The sequence below is a fragment of the Nothoprocta perdicaria genome, unplaced genomic scaffold (genome assembly GCF_003342845.1).
Source record: "Nothoprocta perdicaria isolate Ctin4 unplaced genomic scaffold, notPer1 scaffold_382, whole genome shotgun sequence".
NCBI lineage: Eukaryota > Metazoa > Chordata > Aves > Tinamiformes > Tinamidae > Nothoprocta > Nothoprocta perdicaria.
In genome coordinates, this window is record NW_020455624.1 from 292,930 (window position 1) to 311,125 (window position 18,196).

An 18,196-nucleotide genomic window follows, 5' to 3' on the forward strand; every position below is an offset into this window, starting at 1 on the left:
TTTTTTTAAAGTGGCTATTTTACATTGGAGTCCAAAGATTGATCATACTGCAGCCCAAGGAAATTTTACTTACAGAGAGCTCCATATGTATTTCTTTCTTAATTAAACTTTGGGAACTAGATATGGTTTCTTTTAAGAATGAAGTTTTAACATACAGTTAATCATTGCAGAACGAACGAGAGAGAATTCTTGAATACAAAAGGCAAGTGCAGAGTTTGGTGAATAAGTCCAAGAAGATTGTGCAGCTGAAACCACGCAACCCAGACTACCGGAGTAACAAGCCCATTATCCTCAAGGCTCTGTGTGACTACAAACAGGATCTGGTAGTGTATACCTTTCTGGCTGGGAATGAATATCAGGTTCACTCAGAACATGGCGGATTATTTGGTAAACAAGGTGTTGATCTGCCAGGTTTAAGCCCTTTTTCTGTTTTTCTTTAGCATTTGTATTTCTTCAAGAAAAAAAGCTCGGAACTTTACACAAGTCTAGATAAACCAGAGGTTCTGGTTGGTTAAGTAAGTTTAATCAATATTCAGCAAATGGCCCTATAGTTCAAATTAATACAAAAAAAAACTTTATTGATAATTGGATTAAAATTGTTATACAGACACCTCCTAGCATCTCCCCTTCCCTTGGTGCTGTGCTCACCCTTTCAGGGTCCATCTGACCCGTCCAGTGCTTCAGGCTTCATCTAACAGAATGTGAGTGACCACAAAATCTTTCCTTGGAGAAGTATGATGGTGGCAGTGGCTTCTTCCAGCTCAGTTCTGAGGGAGCTTGGGTTTATTTGTGTATTTGTTCTTAACAGTCTGCTTAGGTGCTTCTGCTTATCTGCTTTTTCTCCTCACAAGTTCCCAATTACCCATTTTTTCTGCTCTTGTAGTTGTCTCTAAAACTGGTTTTCCTGATTCACAAGATTTCATTCCCATGGTAACCACTAATTGGCCATTGTGATTTGTGTTTACGGCCTGGGACTTCTGCTTTCTGCACTCTTTGTCTATGTCCTTACCACATTTTAATCTACAGTCACAGAAGTTCAGCCCACACAGAATGACTATTTGTTATTACTGTAACTAAAGCTAAACAAATTTAGGCAACGGTGGCTTGACTGCTTGACAGTTGCAATCACAGTTAAACAAACTCATGTCTACTCAGGCCAAAGTATGCCCAGGCAAGTCCAGAGTCAATGCAAAGCCTGTGGCCTTTTTGTAGTAATGTCAAAAATTATATTTATTGACTCCACTGAAATAATGCAAGGAGGGGCTTTTGTCAGGGTGGTAAGAGAAGATTTCCGCCCTTGGATGAGAGTGGGTTGTATGTGTGCACCGTGTACTGTCATCTGTACTGGCATCGGTGCTGTCACGGTGTCAGGAATTCTGGCTGATGTGGCTACTTGCTCAGCAGCACGCTCCCCTTCTCCCTGTGCAAATATGGATGCAACAATGAGAATCCTTACAACTGCAGATCCCTCTGAAGTGTCTTGTTGCTGAAAGTCACTGTGCGGTTTACTCTGGCCAAATATCCATACTCAGTTTTTGATATTTTTGTCAGAACAGGCCCCAGGACCTGACGATCCACTCAGCCAGTAACTGTTCAGAGCACTCGCTGGCTCCCATTAGTTTTTCCTGAATTTCCTTTGCAGGGAAACCAGATTCAGGAGAAAGGGCCTGCCCTGATTCCCTGATCCAACATGAAGCCATGCTGCACACCACACCTAGGAAGCACTCTCAGTTCTGTAATCTAGATGCTTCTTCACTGTCCATCTTTCTTAGAAACCTCACGTACCTGACTGAAGGAAACATGCTTGTTCTGTATTTCCCCCAGAAAACAGTGCGCAAAGGAGATGAATGCATCCTGAAGGACAACAATGAGCGCAGCAAGTGGCTGGTGACTGGCCCTGGAGGAGTTGATATGCTGGTGCCCTCCGTTAGTCTTATCATMCCTCCCCTCAATCCGTTAGCAGTGGATCTTGCTACCAAGTGAGTTGCCTGGGTCTGCAAAATTACACCTACCACTGAGAGTAGATGGAGGAGTTCACTCAAAAGAGCAGTTGTGCAGATGCACTAAATTTCCTTGTAGGGGTGAGCTTTTATCAAGCTAGCTTAGGAATCCTTGCACTTGTGCCATAGGCATGTTCTGAGTACTTTGAAAGTGTGAGTTGCCTTTTCCTGGCTCAAATTACATGCTTAGAATCACTTTAGGCTGTCCTGTAAAGTTTGAGTTTGCTCTTTACTGCTATAGAAAATAAGTTTTCTTGTTAGTGGTATCACCTATTCTCAAAACCAAAATACTGGAGAAAGTTTGGAATTTGAGGTCTGATTTCTTGGATACACTATTTATTCATTTGAGAGTTACAGATAAATTAATTTGTGTGGCATTTTCTGCATTTTCTAGTGGAAAACAGATCTTAACACACTCSACATCTAGTGAATAATTTTTAGGCTGTTTTGCAGGGGTTATATATAAGAGACAAAGAAATTTCAACTGTGATTTTTTTTTTCCTCCTCTCAGGATTGAGCAGTACTATGAAGCTATTTTAGCTCTGTGGAACCAGCTTTATATCAACATGAAGAGCCTGGTATCCTGGCATTATTGCATGATTGACATTGAGAAAATCAGAGCAATGACTATTGCTAAGGTAAGACTCTAACCAGTCTTAACTGTAGACATATCCTGCTGTCCCAAACAGTGCTAGCTGTCTGCAGCTCAGCTGTATGTTCTCCAAAACCATCGCCCTTCATTTTGTTGGATTGCACAATATTTTATTGAAGGAGATGATAAATACTGTCCTGTTTCAACATGATATGGAATAATTGGAAGATTAGCTGAGGAGATTTATTACATACTTGCTATAGTGATTCCCACAACACAAGGGYATGGATAGACAAGTTGTGAAATTTTTACAACAGAAGTAGATTAGTTGGCATGGCACTTCCCCCCTGCAACTTCTCTTGTTTTAAAGGCAGCCTGTAAGCTTTGTTCTAAAAAGTGCTTCCTCTGATTTTCTGGAGCTGTATTAGTATGTTCCCTTGTATTTTATTTGCTGTTGACCTTCTCCAGATGTTTCTTTTTTGAAGAAAAACACACTCTTCTTCCTTATTTCAGCTGAAAACAATGCGTAAGGAGGATTACCAAAAAATAATAACTGACCTGGAGATCCATTACCAAGAATTCCTTAGGAACAGCCAGGGCTCGGAGATGTTTGGTGATGAAGACAAACGAAAGATCCAGACTCAGTTCACTGATGCCCAGAAACATTATCAAACCTTGATTATACAACTGCCCAATCAGCCACGGCAGCCACAAATAGGTTTGTTGTACTCCTGCCTTTTGTACTCATTGTCCTTTGTGAGTTTCTTTGGGGATATGTGGCTTTTTATGTAAACATGCTTAGTGAGTTCAAGCTTTCCTTCTGAAAAGAGAGGRAAAAATAAAAATCTCACTGAAATTCATAGACATTGGACTGAGCCTCCTAGAGACCACAGAGTATTGAAAATACTCCTCAGAAACATGTCCAAGAATAGTAGCTGCAGATAGCAGATAAAACTTGACTGTGCACGAGGATTTTATACTTCCTTCCATTTGTGTGACCRTTAGGGATAATCCTCTGAAGTTCATTGAACTTACTGAGGAAGGTAAGGGAATTTAGTCCATTTGATTTTTTTTTTAGTTATTTGGAAGCAAAATCTTACTGCTGCATTTTGGGAAGCAAGTCTCTTTTTTTTTTTGAAGAGAGATTTAATGACCTGAAACAACTACAAAAGAACTCATATCTCCTTAAATACATCAGTATTTATGACTTTTGGACATTGCATTGGCTTTCCAAATGAAGGAGATTTGTTTAGCCAGTAGTTACATTCTAATTTTTACAGTGTAAACATGTAATAAAAAAAATAATATTTTACAGTTGTCCCAACTGAGACCTGTCCTTTGGGCTCCTCAAACACCATCATAGTTAATGACAGAAACCGAGAACATGAGAAGCAGGAGGCCTGGTTGCTGATGGAGCTTCAGAAACTTCGACGTCAGATTGAAGCTTCCGAGATTCGGATGGTCCAGAGAGCTCCTCTTGGTGTGGATCAAGGGGCCCTGCATGACTTTTCAGTCAGATTAAAGGATTTAGAGGTAACTGTGGATGTTTTTCGTTCATCTTCTCAAACTTAGGGTGGCTCTGTCATGCAGTTCACACTGCTATTGTGTTACTGATCAGCTGTGAAAGCCCTGTTGGTTCCTTTATGGGCTTGATCAGCATGTACTTTTCACTGGGAAGCTAACTGTGATGCTTTTAATTGGAGTTTAGCTCCTCCCTTGGGAGCCTAAATAGGAAAAGTTGACTCTTGGATATTAGAAGAATTCTGTCAGGGCTGGAATACATAAGACCTAATGTCAAGTGAATGTGATCTCATGTTAACCGTCATCCAAGTTAAAGCACTGTTAACATCCTTCTATATAGACCACACTTGACCACTCACCACTGAAATGCTGTTTGGGACACAGCATGGATGCTTGTACACTTTTAAGGGGACTGGAAGAGAAAAATAATAGGAAAAGAGAACAGATTCAGTATATGATTCAGTAATTCCCTTGGAGCAATGAGGCWGCAAAAGCCTTCAGAGGAGAAGGACCCTGCACTGCCACTGTGTGGATCAGGCAGCTGTCACTAAGCTGCTCTGTGGATTGCTTTCTACAGAGCAAGTTTCACGTACCTAGGCTGGGAGAGCTGCTCAGATAAGAGAGTTACCATTGTAGACTGTGCACTACAGAAACCACTGAATGTCACTGACTTCATCTTGAAGAAACAAAGCTGAAGCACTGCTTCCAACCTCAGTCAGGCTGGTTAGATAATAGCAGACTATTTGGATAGAGAGATCAATAGTGTATGTGCAGTAGAATGATCTTTCAGACACCAAAAATGCGTAATCAGGCATTCTCTTTCCTTAGGGTGTGCAGAATGACTCTCAAATAATGGCTGAAACTCTCAATAAGCATAAGGACTTGCTGCCTAACTTCAGAGGCTCAGAAAAATATGTGTATTTGCAGTCAGAGATAAATGCTCTATTTCAAAAACTGGAAAATATTAATGGTGTATCTGCTGGCTACTTAGACAGGTAAGAAAATCAAGATTATAGCAATATTTCATTCACTTTCTTCTGCATTTCTTACTCTAGAAACCTTCCTTTTAATATCAATGGCATAAAATTATTACATTTACTTTTCTAGAAATGTAGCATGCATAGTTAGAAACATAACTTATGTGTTTTTTTTCTCTTTTTTGAAAGGTGATTTTTTAAAAGTGAGAATCATGGGAATAGCTGATTTTCCTTTTGTCTTCCCAGTTCTTCTTAACCATCCACAATGCATTATAAACAGTGCATTTCCTGTCTCAGTTCTTAATGAATTTGTCTTCTACTGCATTGTTTATTGTAGCTTGGATGCACTGAGGTGCCTGCTCCAAGTCATTCTACAAACAGAAGATGTGATCAGAGTTTTTGAAGTCAGACTGTCTGAGGAGGAGACTGTTCCTTTGGATCTGGACAAAGTGGAGGCTTATCGGGCCTGTCTGAAGGTGAGAGGCCGTGTCCCAAAGATAAAATTCCTACCTGCTGTTCCTSGTCTGCTGAGCTAGATTGAACCCTTGCAAAATCACAGGAGCTGAAGCACTGATTCTGTTGCATTTTATAACACATCAGTATAATTGTTTTGCAGATTATTAGGAGGAATGTGCAGATTTTCTATTCTTCCCTACCCTGGTTGTTGCTGCCACCACAGCAAAGCCAGTGGAAGGAAGGTGAAAGCTCTCCATAAGCTGTGTTAGTGCAAAGTTACCTGGACTTATTTATATCACCTATGAAGCTAGATTTGAAGATTCCTAGCTAGGTTCCTTGGAAAAAAAAAAAAACTCCACAAAAAAACCCGCTTATTACTTACTTGTAATATCATGTAGTTGTAACAAGTTAAATTATAATGTTTTTGTGTGTCCTCTTCCTATATAGCATGTCCTCTTTTGGGGTATTCTTTATCTGACATTGAGCAGGTTATTTTGTGCACTAAGTGCCTTTGGAGACATAARCTTCCTTTGTTTTCCTGCTCTCAGATGTAATAGGGAAGAGGTGTGCAGGTGGCACAAATGGAGCACAACCAGGTTACTKTTTTATCATGTTAAGTGAGAGCTGTGGTTTCAGTTGTTGAATTGCTTTAGCTGGTGTGACTTTGAGCAAGACAAAAAGCACTTGAGCATGTTATCAAAGGACAGGGAATGCAAGGGAGAGCTCTATCTGTACTGTGTGCCATTTCCCAGGAGCCCACAGTATGTTTGTATATGCCCATGGAAACATGCACACTTCTCTGTGGAAGATGCTTATAAAAATGCAAACAAACCTCCAAAATAATCAGTATAACATTACAGATAAAATTTGAAACTTCATATGACAATCCTGAGGCTTGGTCCTACAGCTSTTGGAGGTACAGGAACTTTTTGACTTCAATGACATTTTCTAGTCTTTTTTTTTAAAAAAAACCACTAATGTGCATAGGTCCAAGAAACTGAAATATTAGCTACAGAATATGAGAGCAGAAAGCTTTAGTTTGGCAGATTACTTAGAAATAAGTCTGACGTTAAATACATTCTTAAGTCTYTTGTCTGTTGCTGGAGTATATACTTCATGTATATTTAAATCCATCATGTATATTTAAATCCAGTTGACATCAGCATAATACTTTACTGAAATAGAAAGCAAATGATTAAATCCTAACACATTGTGCATGCTGTTGATGGTGAAGTTTTAATACCCTCTGAAGAATAAAATGTATGACATCATTTGGTTTTCCTTCAGAAAATGAAAGCAGACCTAAACATGAAAAAGTCACTGTTGAGTGCCCTGGAAAATGAACTACAGAAAACACATCAGATCCATGCACAGTCTTGCCAGTCATATGCCCTGTATGATTTGGACATTGGAAAGTTTTCTGATAAAGTTACCCAACTGATAGATCGCTGGCAGAGGGCTGAGAAACAGATAGATAACAGGTTGGTATGAATTTCCTAATAACTTTTTCCTTACTGCTGTTGCTACAGAAATCTCCAAATAGTTGATCTAAAAGAATAGCATCACTATAATGTAGCCAGTCCTCTGCAAGTGATAGTTCACTCTTAAGACTAGAGTTAACCGTAGATAGCAACTGCAAATAGACTGAATAAACTTCAGATAAACAATGTGAGACTAAGAAAATGTAGTAGTTCATATAATTAGGGTTTTAAGGGTGTTTTTTTTCTCTTTTTGTTTATGTTTATGCTTATTCTTAATTTTTCTAGATCCTGGGATTTGGAAAGGCAGATCAAACAGCTGAAAACGTACAGAGATCTATATCAGGCTCTGAGCAAATGGATCTGTGATGCCAGGCGCAGGCAGGATTCCATTGAGTCCATGAAACTGGGTGATTGCAACACCATCATGAGATATCTACATGAACAGAAGGTATACAGCAGCTTGCAGTTGTCCTCAATTAATTGAATTTTAAATTGCTTTACTGTTCAGAAAATACCCATATCAATGCAGTCCGCAATAGTGTGCTAGTTAGAGTTATAGAATACACAAGCTACACAAAATACATCGCATGTGTAGGAGGCAGCTGAAAGCAAATAATTGTCCTAATTATCTTCTGGGTGTACTGGTACAGGTGATGAGCAAGACCATGCTTGCTCTCACTCTGTGACTGGTGCTTTTAAACCACTTCTTTGAAGTAATCAAAARAACTGTATGGCGTAACTTACGGGACAAATTACAGCACGAGAATAAAAATAGAGAGGGTAAATACATCTAAAGCGAAGTCAAGTAGCTGTTCTGCCCCAGCTCTGGTGGTTGTTCACTTGCTAGGCAATTCTTACTGACAAAAATCTCATACACAGACAGCCTGCCTTTTTTAAAGACTGCACAGATAGAGGCCCTTCCACATCTCGACCTCTGGGGGTTGTAATGGTCTCTTTGAGCGGACACTTTCTGATGGAAGCAGTATGGACAGGAGGAAATGCTGGCAAATCTGATACCRTGTTTCACAGCTCACGTTTTTCTTGACAGAACTTGCACAGTGAAATCTGTGGGAAGCGAGACAAAGTTGAAGAGCTGCTCAAGCATGCAGATCAGTGCTCAGCTGCGATTAAGGTACCTGGATTTCAGTGTTCTTGTAGGATATTTTTTTTTAACATGGTAGGGTGTATCCCACTGCCTCTGCTGCACTGGTGGGTGAAATGGCAGCTCCCTGTTGTGGGTGTGCAGAAAYTGCTGGAGTGAAGCCCTGGTGTGTGCGATTTGTAAACCTGCCATTTGAGGAGCGCCAGATGATACAGTAGATAACAGTGAGAACTTCTCTTCAGGAGAATCAAAGCCTTCTTTTAGACAGACCAGCTCTTTGCATTTCATATGTTAAAAGAGAGTAGAGGATAGCTTGGTATCTTAGGAAGTAGGACAGGTTAGGTCCTGGAAGCAAGACTGGTGCAGATTAGCAGGAGGAGTGGCATGTAGGAGCCATGAAAATGAGGAAAAATAGGGCATGGTTTTGTGGTCTTTGGATTTCTTTGTGACCTTTATCTCCATCCCTCTCCAGCTCCATCTCTGTGACAAAGATATCGCTACACCTGTCATGGCATATATAGCACAAAAGGGATGTGGAGAAAGTTATTTCTGATAATATTTTGGTTAGTAATAGTCTCTGAACTAATTGCTCCTGCAAATCCTTCTACCTCTCTGTAGCCCTCAACTAACAAGCACATATCTCCTTGTTTTTGCAAAATGTTAACTCTCTCCTTTTGTCATTCTTTCCCCATGCAGCGGTAGTCGGACTGATGAGCCACTATTTAGAACAGGTTCATTAATAGATGGCCAGAGAAAAGCAAGGAAAAATAGGTAGCTTTTTTATAACAGGAGAAACTTCCTTATTTGCATTTTGGAAGTCCAAATAGCACAGAGATGCTTGGATCCTTGGCAGTTGCTAAATGGGTCTTATTTTTTTCTGTTTTACAGGACTATGAATTACAGGTTGCTTCCTACAGTTCAGGATTAGAAACCTTACTCAACATACCTATCAAGAAGTGTGTTGTTCAGTCCCCTTCAGTGCTGATTCTGCAAGAGGTATCATTCTTTCCTTTGCCATCATCCTTCTGAATGGATTTATTAATCCATATGAGATATGGCAAGTGATACATTGGCTATATAATGCCAATTAGCACTGTTATTTGTAACTGTGTACTAAGCATGAATTGGTGCAGAATAGTAACTGTGTGGTGAATAACTGTGCTTGGTATCATTTAGGTAGTAACTCCATGTGCAGAATAACCCTCAGGAATTTACCTCATTCCTATTCAATATCCATTACATAGACATTGTGAAAAATAGAATTTGTGCCCCAAATGGATTAGTCACTTTTAACCTGGGAATTAAGTACTATTGAAAATTTGATCTAGGTTGCTTGTGACTATGAGACAGGAAGAACATGATGAAACAGGGAATGAATCCTTTAATGTAATACCACACCTGCTGTGGAAGAAAATAATCTTGAAAAAAAGTAGTAGTATATTTATTAGAAGGGAGAATTTATAATCTTTATATATCCCTATATACAACCCTTTATCTATCTATTGAAAAGCACATGAAGCTGTCAAGAAGAGAATTTGCTCCTTACATATTAGTAACATAGTGACATATTTTCTCTGGTGAAGTGGAATCCTTTAAGTGAGCTGAGACATAAGCATATTAGTATGTTCCTACCTAGCTCTTAGTAGAGGCTAACAAAAATTTCCTTTTTCTTCTTAAGGCTGCTGAGGCTCAGTCTCGCTACATAGAACTTCTCACAAGATCAGGAGATTATTACAAATTCTTAAGTGAAATGTTAAAGAGCATGGAGGATTTGAAGGTAATCTATTTTTCTTATTTTCTTTGCCTTCCATTTTTATCACAGACTGGCAAACTATCACTGGTCAAAAATTTTCTGCTCTAGTGCAATGCAAAATGGTCCACAAAACTAAATCCTGAGCTTACTAAACCAGTAGAAGACTCGGTGCTATCCCATCAAGGAGGTATATAGGCAGTTTCATGCCTCTGCTCTCAGAGTATGTTGTTTTGCAGTCATTTCTGAGGTGATGTGTGGGATGGAGAACTTTAGCCAAAACCCCAAAGTGTGCAGCCCTGGTCCAYCTCTTGCCATCAAAGCCTTGACCTTGGTGAGCATGCAGTTATCTGAGTACTGAATGCTTCCTTCTCGTACTGAAGAAGTTATTTCTCATTTCAGGACATGTCTACAGTGTTGGTATCCACTATTTCAAGTGGAGCAATTCCTAACTTGATTCAGCTCAGTGGGAACAGAAAGAGGTGCCATTCAGAAGTCATGGCATGAATCACTTGTTAGAAAATGGTGCCAATTCTCTGTGAGGCTGCTTAAGCGCTCATTGCTGAATTCCTGGTACATCAGATTTTACCATCTGTAGTGCATCTTTCCTCCCCTCATCAAATACCTCCTTCCTCTGAAAGTCATCCTGTTGGTTTCAGCATAGTATCTGACTGAAGAAATAAGGATAGTAGAATTTTCCTTGATGACAATACGCATTTTGAGCTGCCACTGAGGCAGAGAAGAAAAACCTTAAGACATGCATCTTACATGTTGTCAGTGTTGTGAATGTGTATTGTATTGAACATAAACATTTTGAAAAAGTTCTCACAGATGGATTTTTTCCTGTTTTCATTTTGCAGATGAAAGCCACCAAAATTGAACTACTGGAAGAAGAACTCAGGCTTGCCAGGGATTCAAATTCAGAGACAAGCAACAAACATAAATTCCTGGAACAGAATCTGCAGAAGTACCAGCTGGACATTTCTCAGCTCAAAGCAAAGCTTATGAGTCTGGAGGAGATGAAAAGACAAGCTGAGATGGATGGAAATTCTGCAAAGCAAAACCTGGACAAATGCTATGCCCAAATAAAAGATTTAAATGATAGAATAACCAGACTGACTTATGAGACTGAAGATGAGAAAAGAAAAAGGAAGTTGCTGGAGGATAGATATGAGCAGCAGAAGAATGACTATGATCAACTACAGAAAACGAGACAAAACGAGAAAGACAGCCTTGGTTGGCAAAAATTAGAGTCTGAGAAGGTCATCAAGGAGAAGGAGTACGAGATAGAAAGATTAAGGGTTCTTCTTCAGGATGAAGGCACACGGAAGAGGGAATATGAAAATGAGCTGGCTAAGGTAAGAAACCAGTTTAGCGAGGAGATGAGTAATTTAAAGAACAAGTATGAAACTGAGATTAATATTAAGAAGACCACAATCCAGCAGATAGCTGCACAGAAAGATGACGATGCAAAAGGTCTCAGAGCCCAGGTTGACAGACTGACAAGAGAAAACAGAGACCTTAAGGATGAGATTGTGAGGCTCAATGATGCCATTCTGCAAACAACAGACCAGCGGAGGAGGGCAGAGGAGGATGCCCTGCAGCAAAAGGCTTGCAGTTCTGAGGTGTCGCAGCAAAAGCATCAGTTGGAGCTGGAGCTAAAACAGATCATTCAGCTTCGTGGTGAAGACAACTCAAGGTACAAGCAGGCTCTTGAAGAGGCTGCCTCAACTATCCAGGATAAAACTAAGGAGCTAGAAAGACTAAAGATTCAGCTTCAGGAAGAGGCTAAAAGTCGATGGGAACTTGAAAATGAATTGGCTAAGGTAAGGAACAGTTATGATGAGGAAATTATTAGTTTAAAGAACAAATATGAAACTGAGATTAATATCACAAAGAACACAATTCACCAGGTCACAATGCAAAAGGAAGAGGACACAAATAATTATAGAACTCAGCTTGATAATGCCGTGAGAGAAAATAGGAATTTGTGTGAGGAAATTAGGAGACTGAAGAACACAATAAGTCAGACAACAGATAATCTACGCAAAGTAGAGGAAAATGCTCAGCAGCAGAAAGCGGCTGGCTCTGAACTTTCTCAGAAGAAACAGCAGCTGGAGATTGAACTAAAGCAAGTTATTCAGAGACACTCTGAGGAAAACACGAGATACAAACAGTCCCTTGATGATGCTTCTAAGACCATTAAGGAAAGGAACAAAGAGATTGAAAGGCTGAGAAAGTTACTGGATGTGGAAACAAGTCAAAGAAAAGAACTAGAGGATGAGAACAGTCAGTTAAAGAGAGTTCAATTTGACCTGCAGAAAGCAAATACCACTGCAACTGAGACGATCAACAAGCTAAGGATCCAAGAGCAGGAACTGGCCAGGCTGAAAATTGACTATGAGAGAGTTTCGCAGGAGAAAAAAGGAAGAGATCAAGAAAGTGCAAAATTCCAAAGCACTATAAAGGACTTGCAGATCCAGAAACATAAGCTGGARGAGGAACTTTGCAGGCAGAATAAAACTGTAATGGAGGAGACATCCAGGAGGAAAAAACTGGAAGAGGAATTAGAAAACATGAGGAGATCTGTGAGAGAGCAATCAGTTAAAATCACTAATCTCACGCAGCAGATAGAGGAAGTGTCTATTGTAAAGAAGAGAAATGAAGATGATCTTAGACACCAAAGAGAAGTGTTAGATGGTCATGTGAGAGAGAAGCAGAGATACATGGAGGAGATAAGAAAATACACATCTGATATTGAGACTTTACGCCGTCAGTTGGTCCAAGAACAAGAACAATTAAAACAGGCTCACCTGCGATACGAGCACTTACAGAAAACCTCTGAGGAGAAGAGCAAAAACTTGAATGAGTGCAAAATAGAAATTGAAAGGCTTCAGTCTCTCACCGAAAACCTAACCAAGGAACACTTGTTACTAGAGGAAGAGCTGCGAAATGTTAGATTGGAATATGATAACCTCAGAATGGTCAGAACTGAAGTTGATGAGAAAAATACTGCTATTGCTGAACTAAAGAATCAGCTCCAGACGAGCAACAAGCAAACCCTGGAACTTCAGGGGTTGATTAATGATTTACAGAAAGAAAGGGAAAAATTGAGACAGGAAATTGAAAAATTCCAAAAGCAGGCTCTGGAGGTATTCGCACATATTTTGATCCCGACTATACTGTCTCTCAGATTAATTAATTACAATGTCCATTTGAATCAACTTAATTCACACCTTGTTATTTTAAGTTCACTGTGCTTGTGACTAATACCCCTTTTATGACCTCTCCCCTTCTTCATTTTAAGCAATAGGGCAAATTTGCCTTCTGCTGTCCCTTTACAGCCTGGGAGCTGTGCTAGGGAGCCATAACCTGTCTAAATCATTCAGCTGAGCTTTTCCCTCAGGGTCTGCACCAGTCTCCCTCACCACACCATCCTAGGGGGAAGTGAGAGCATGTGGTGTTCCACTGGGCTTTAGCTGTACCCTGCCGGCCACGAGCTTCTCAGGACTGTTCCACCAGCATAGCTTACCCTAGTCCTTTGAAGCTGATCCAAGTTGCATCAACTAAACCAGCTGAAAGGCCCAGAAAACCCTGGGAAAACGAGTCTTGGCTCCAGCTAAGGACTAAAGGTGACATATTCAGCAGTACGTAAGAGACTCAAAGCCTAAATTTCATTGACTTGATGGGATTTATGATCCTAAGTCACTTGCATATTTTACCATCTGCCCTTATTTTCTCAACTTGAATCTTAGGCAATAGCCCAGAGAAGTAAAAGAAAAAAGTATTTTTGTCTTTCTTCTGCCTAGTTTCTTGTCCAAAGAGCTTTTTCTGTATAGACAAGTGAACACCTTTGAAAGCATTTCCGTTTCCTTCTGCCCTGTACAATCCTTTTTATTTTTCATTCCAATTCTGAGGTACTCTTTTCTTTATTCAGTTTTTCATTCCTTAATTTTAAAATCTTAATACTGATTAAAAAATAAAATTAATAACATGATTTGATATCAGTACATATATATGTATTTATATGCATGTATTGCAAATATATAAAATCATATTGAGTTTAACAAGGATGACACACTTGTTCATGTTTGTGTGTATGTAACATATATGGAGACATGAAGTGAATTAAAACATAAAATAACGTAGATGAAATCTTTGGAGGTAGTACGTGACACTGATGAAAATGAGAAGAATGAGTTATGTATTTACTTCTTACACATTTGTGACCTGTCCTTAGCTGGCATAAATTGGCTCAAATCAGTAGGACTATAGCAGTGTGCATCTCCAGGCACTGATRTTTAATGTCTCTTGAATGTTCTATGCAGATGTACAATAAGAAGTATTAAAAAGTTGTAAAGAAGTAAGTAAATGATCAGCAAATCAAGGCTATGGGCAGTAGTGTGCAGTCTAGAGATACTTTCAGACATTACAGATGTATCTATTGTCTTAGGTAAGAAAAAATGCCTAGGATATCCTTCACTGACATTTTGCTATGTTAAATGACAAGCYAAAGAGCAATGTAAGTGGAGAGCATAACTCTTAACTGTTCTCTCTTGGTTTATTTCTTCTTTTAAATTTTAGGCATCCAATAGGATTCAAGAGTCCAAAAATCAGTATAGCCACATTATGCAAGAAAGAGAAACGCTGCTGATAAAAATGAGTGCTTTGGAGCAAGATAAAGCCAGGCTGCAGAGATTAGAAGAGGAACTGAACCGTTTGAAAGTTACCCTGGAATCGGAGTGTCGTTTGAAGCAACGTTTGGAAAGTGAGAAACAGCAAATCCTGAATGACCTCAACCAGTGGAAGAGCCAACACTCCCGAACAGAGGAATCCATTAGAAAGATTCAGTGTGAGAGAGAAAAGAGTGAGAGGGARAAGAGTGCTCTAAGGAGTGAGATTGAAAGGCTGCAAATGGAGATTAAAAGGATTGAGGAGAGATACAGGTGCAGACTGGAAGAGACTGCTGTCAAGAGCCAGTCGGAACTGGAGTCTGAACGGCTCAGGCTACAGAGAGAGATAGAGAAACTCAAGCAACGCCCATATGGCTCCCACAGGTCTACGCAGACTGAGGAAGACTTTTGTATTGATGCCTCCAAGTTGCTGTTCAGTGGGCTTCGGAAGAAGATTACTGCAATGCAGCTGTACGAGTGCCAGCTGATAGACAAACTTACGCTGGATAAACTGCTGAAGGGACAGAGGTCAGTGGAAGAAGTTGCTGCTGACATTGAACCCTATCTCAAAGGAGCAGGTGCTATTGCGGGGGTGTCTCTTTCACCCAGGCAGAAGTACTCGTTTGTTGAAGCCAAACGGAATCAGCTTATTACACCAGAAAATGCAGTCCTCCTTTTAGAAGCCCAGGCAGCAACAGGAGGTGTGATAGATCCACACCGAAATGAGATATTAACAGTGGATAGTGCTATTGCTAGAGATCTCATTGACTTTGATGACAGAGAACAAATTTATACAGCAGAAAAGGCTATTACAGGGTTTAAAGATCCCTTCTCAGGAAAAACTGTGCCAGTGTCTGAAGCCATCAAGAAAAACCTGGTTGACAGAGAAACTGGGATTCGCCTGCTTGAAGCTCAGCTGGCTGTAGGAGGAATCGTGGATCCTGTCAACAGTGTTTTCCTTCCCAAGGACATCGCTTTATCCCGTGGGTTGATTGACAAAGACCTGTACAGGATCCTGAACAACTGCCAGAGTTCTACAAAGAATTTCATTGATCCCACCACCAAAAAGGCTGTCACTTACATGCAGCTGAAAGAAAAATGCAGGATTGAGCCCCATACTGGTTTGCTGCTCCTCCCAGTGCAGAAGAGAAGTATGTCATTCCAAGGGATCAGGCAGCCTGTCTCAGCTGATGCACTCTTTGAAGCTGGAATTATTAAGGAATCAACAAGGAATGACTTGGAAAGAGGTGCAATTACAGTGGAAGAAGTGAGTGAGAGAATTATTGATTTCCTTCAGGGCTCCAGCTGTATTGCTGGTATCTACAATGAAGCTACTAAAGAGAAGCTTGGCATTTATCAGGCAATGAAGATAGGTTTGGTTAGACCAGGGACAGCCCTTGAACTCCTAGAAGCCCAGGCAGCAACAGGGTTCATAGTGGATCCCGTCAGCAATGCAAGGTTGCCTGTTGAAGAAGCTTACAAAAGAGGCCTTGTTGGAATTGAATTTAAAGAGAAGCTTCTCTCAGCTGAAAGAGCTGTCACTGGGTACAAAGACCCAGAAACTGGGAATATCATTTCTCTGTTTCAAGCAATGAACAAAGAGCTCATTGAGAGGGGCCATGGCATTCGTTTGCTGGAGGCCCAGATTGCTACTGGGGGAATCATTGACCCCAAGGAAAGCTACCGCTTGCCAGTAGAGACAGCCTACAAGCGTGGCTACTTCAATGAGGAGCTCAACCAAATTCTCAGTGATCCAAGTGATGACACCAAAGGGTTTTTTGATCCTAATACAGAGGAGAACTTAACCTACTTGCAGCTGAAAGATAGATGCATAAAGGATGAAGCAACAGGGCTCTGCCTCCTGCCCCTGAGAGAAAAGAAGAAGGTAGTGCACACTTCACAGAAGAACACCCTAAGGAAACGCCGGGTTGTCATCGTAGATCCGGAAACAAACAGGGAGATGTCAGTGCAGGAGGCATACAGCAAAGGCCTCATAGATTATGATACCTATACAGAACTAGCTGAACAGGAATGTGAGTGGGAAGAAATAACTATTACAGGATCAGATGGCAGCAGTAGAGTAGTTCTTGTTGACAGAAAAACAGGTAGCCAGTATGACATACAAGATGCTATTGATAAAGGTCTGGTCGAGAGGAAGTTTTTTGACCAGTACCGTTCTGGCAGTCTAAGCCTTACACAGTTTGCAGACATGATTTCCTGCCGCAATGGCACTGATGAGGTTTTTCGGCATGAGTCGGTAACGCGGTCGCCCACAGTGCTGAGCGTCAGGAGTTCTTCCTCACTGATACGGAGTGGTTCTTTCTCAGAGACCCCAGAGGAGTGCAGTCCTATTGCAGCCATATTTGACACAGAAAACTTGGAGAAAATCTCCATTTCAGAAGCTATTCAGCGGGGCATTGTGGATAGCATCACTGGGCAACGGTTGCTTGAAGCCCAGGCCTGCACAGGGGGTATAATATGCCCTACCACAGGCCAGAGGCTTTCGCTTCAGGAAGCCGTCAGTCAGGGCATCATYGATCAGGATATGGCCACACGGCTCAAACCAGCCCAGAAGGCCTACCTAGGGTTTGAAGGCATAAAGGGTGGCCGCAAGAGAATGTCAGCAGCTGAAGCGGTGAAGGAAAAGTGGTTGCCTTACGAGGCTGGGCAGCGGTTCCTTGAATTCCAGTACCTCACTGGAGGCCTAGTGGACCCAGAAGTGCGTGGAAGAATAAGCACTGAAGAAGCCATTAGGAATGGATTGATTGACGGTCGAGCTGCTCAGAAATTGCAAGACACGAGCAGCTATCCCAAAATTCTGACCTGCCCCAAGACCAAGCTGAAAATATCCTACAAAGATGCAATGAATCGGTCAATGGTGGAGGATATCACTGGGCTCAAACTCTTGGAAGCAGCCTCTGTTTCATCTAAAGGCATATCCAGCCCCTATAATGTCTCCTCAGCACCCGGCTCGCGTTCTGGCTCTCGCTCTGGCTCGCGTTCAGGCTCACGCAGTGGATCTAGGAGGGGAAGCTTTGATGCATCAGCAACATCTTCGTATTCTTACTCATACTCAACCTTCAGCAGTGGGTCTATTGGGCGCTAGTAATATGCAAGGGTGTACGTCTGTATTTGGTATCATTTAGGTAATCCCTTTTCCTAAAATCCCTTTTTCCTGTATCCCTTTTCCTAAAATAACAACAAAACAACTCAAAAGCAAAACCCAAAACAATCTTGGTTGTGGTCATATTTTTATTTACTCATAGAAAGTCACTTTACTGAAAAAAAAAAATAATCCCTTTTGGATATGTTTAACTTCTGTTCCAAAAAAAAAAAAAAAAAAAAAAAAGCTGTAAAATGCTTGAATGCAAATTTGTGTGGTAAAGATTATGGGACATAAAATATCTTATTTGAGAATTTGGAGTTCCAGTTGCCATTTTCTTTTAGTATTTGGATTTTTTTAATCAGTTTTCTTCTGTATATTTTAAGCATTCTATCATTTGCCTTCTGTTATCTGTAACTGTCAACCCATAAGGTGATAACTGAAGTATGAAAGTCTTTCAGTAGTTATTTTTTTTTCCATCTAGGCCTTTTCAGTTTGCTATTAAGAAGAAAAAAATATTAACAATGTGGACAAAAAATAT

At 40.6% G+C, this 18,196-nt stretch overlaps 1 protein-coding gene across 3 annotated transcripts in view; it reads left to right on the forward strand.

The window, feature by feature from the left end:
• The window catches only part of DSP (desmoplakin), a 37,747-nt gene extending 19,966 nt beyond the window's left edge, over nucleotides 1-17,781 (forward strand). The window contains exons 11-24 of one of the 3 annotated variants that reach the window (XM_026044784.1): nucleotides 171-323; nucleotides 1,825-1,979; nucleotides 2,512-2,638; nucleotides 3,106-3,310; nucleotides 3,908-4,125; nucleotides 4,942-5,108; nucleotides 5,428-5,566; nucleotides 6,834-7,027; nucleotides 7,313-7,475; nucleotides 8,076-8,159; nucleotides 9,018-9,125; nucleotides 9,808-9,906; nucleotides 10,740-13,031; nucleotides 14,464-17,781. In XM_026044784.1, the coding sequence (XP_025900569.1) occupies nucleotides 171-323; nucleotides 1,825-1,979; nucleotides 2,512-2,638; nucleotides 3,106-3,310; nucleotides 3,908-4,125; nucleotides 4,942-5,108; nucleotides 5,428-5,566; nucleotides 6,834-7,027; nucleotides 7,313-7,475; nucleotides 8,076-8,159; nucleotides 9,018-9,125; nucleotides 9,808-9,906; nucleotides 10,740-13,031; nucleotides 14,464-17,658 (7,299 nt within the window). In that variant the 3' untranslated portion in view covers nucleotides 17,659-17,781. The remainder of the gene's footprint in view (nucleotides 1-170; nucleotides 324-1,824; nucleotides 1,980-2,511; nucleotides 2,639-3,105; nucleotides 3,311-3,907; nucleotides 4,126-4,941; nucleotides 5,109-5,427; nucleotides 5,567-6,833; nucleotides 7,028-7,312; nucleotides 7,476-8,075; nucleotides 8,160-9,017; nucleotides 9,126-9,807; nucleotides 9,907-10,739; nucleotides 13,032-14,463) is intronic. The other 2 variants (XM_026044785.1, XM_026044786.1) reach the window with 2 other exon arrangements.
• Nucleotides 17,782-18,196: the final 415 nt, after the last annotated feature.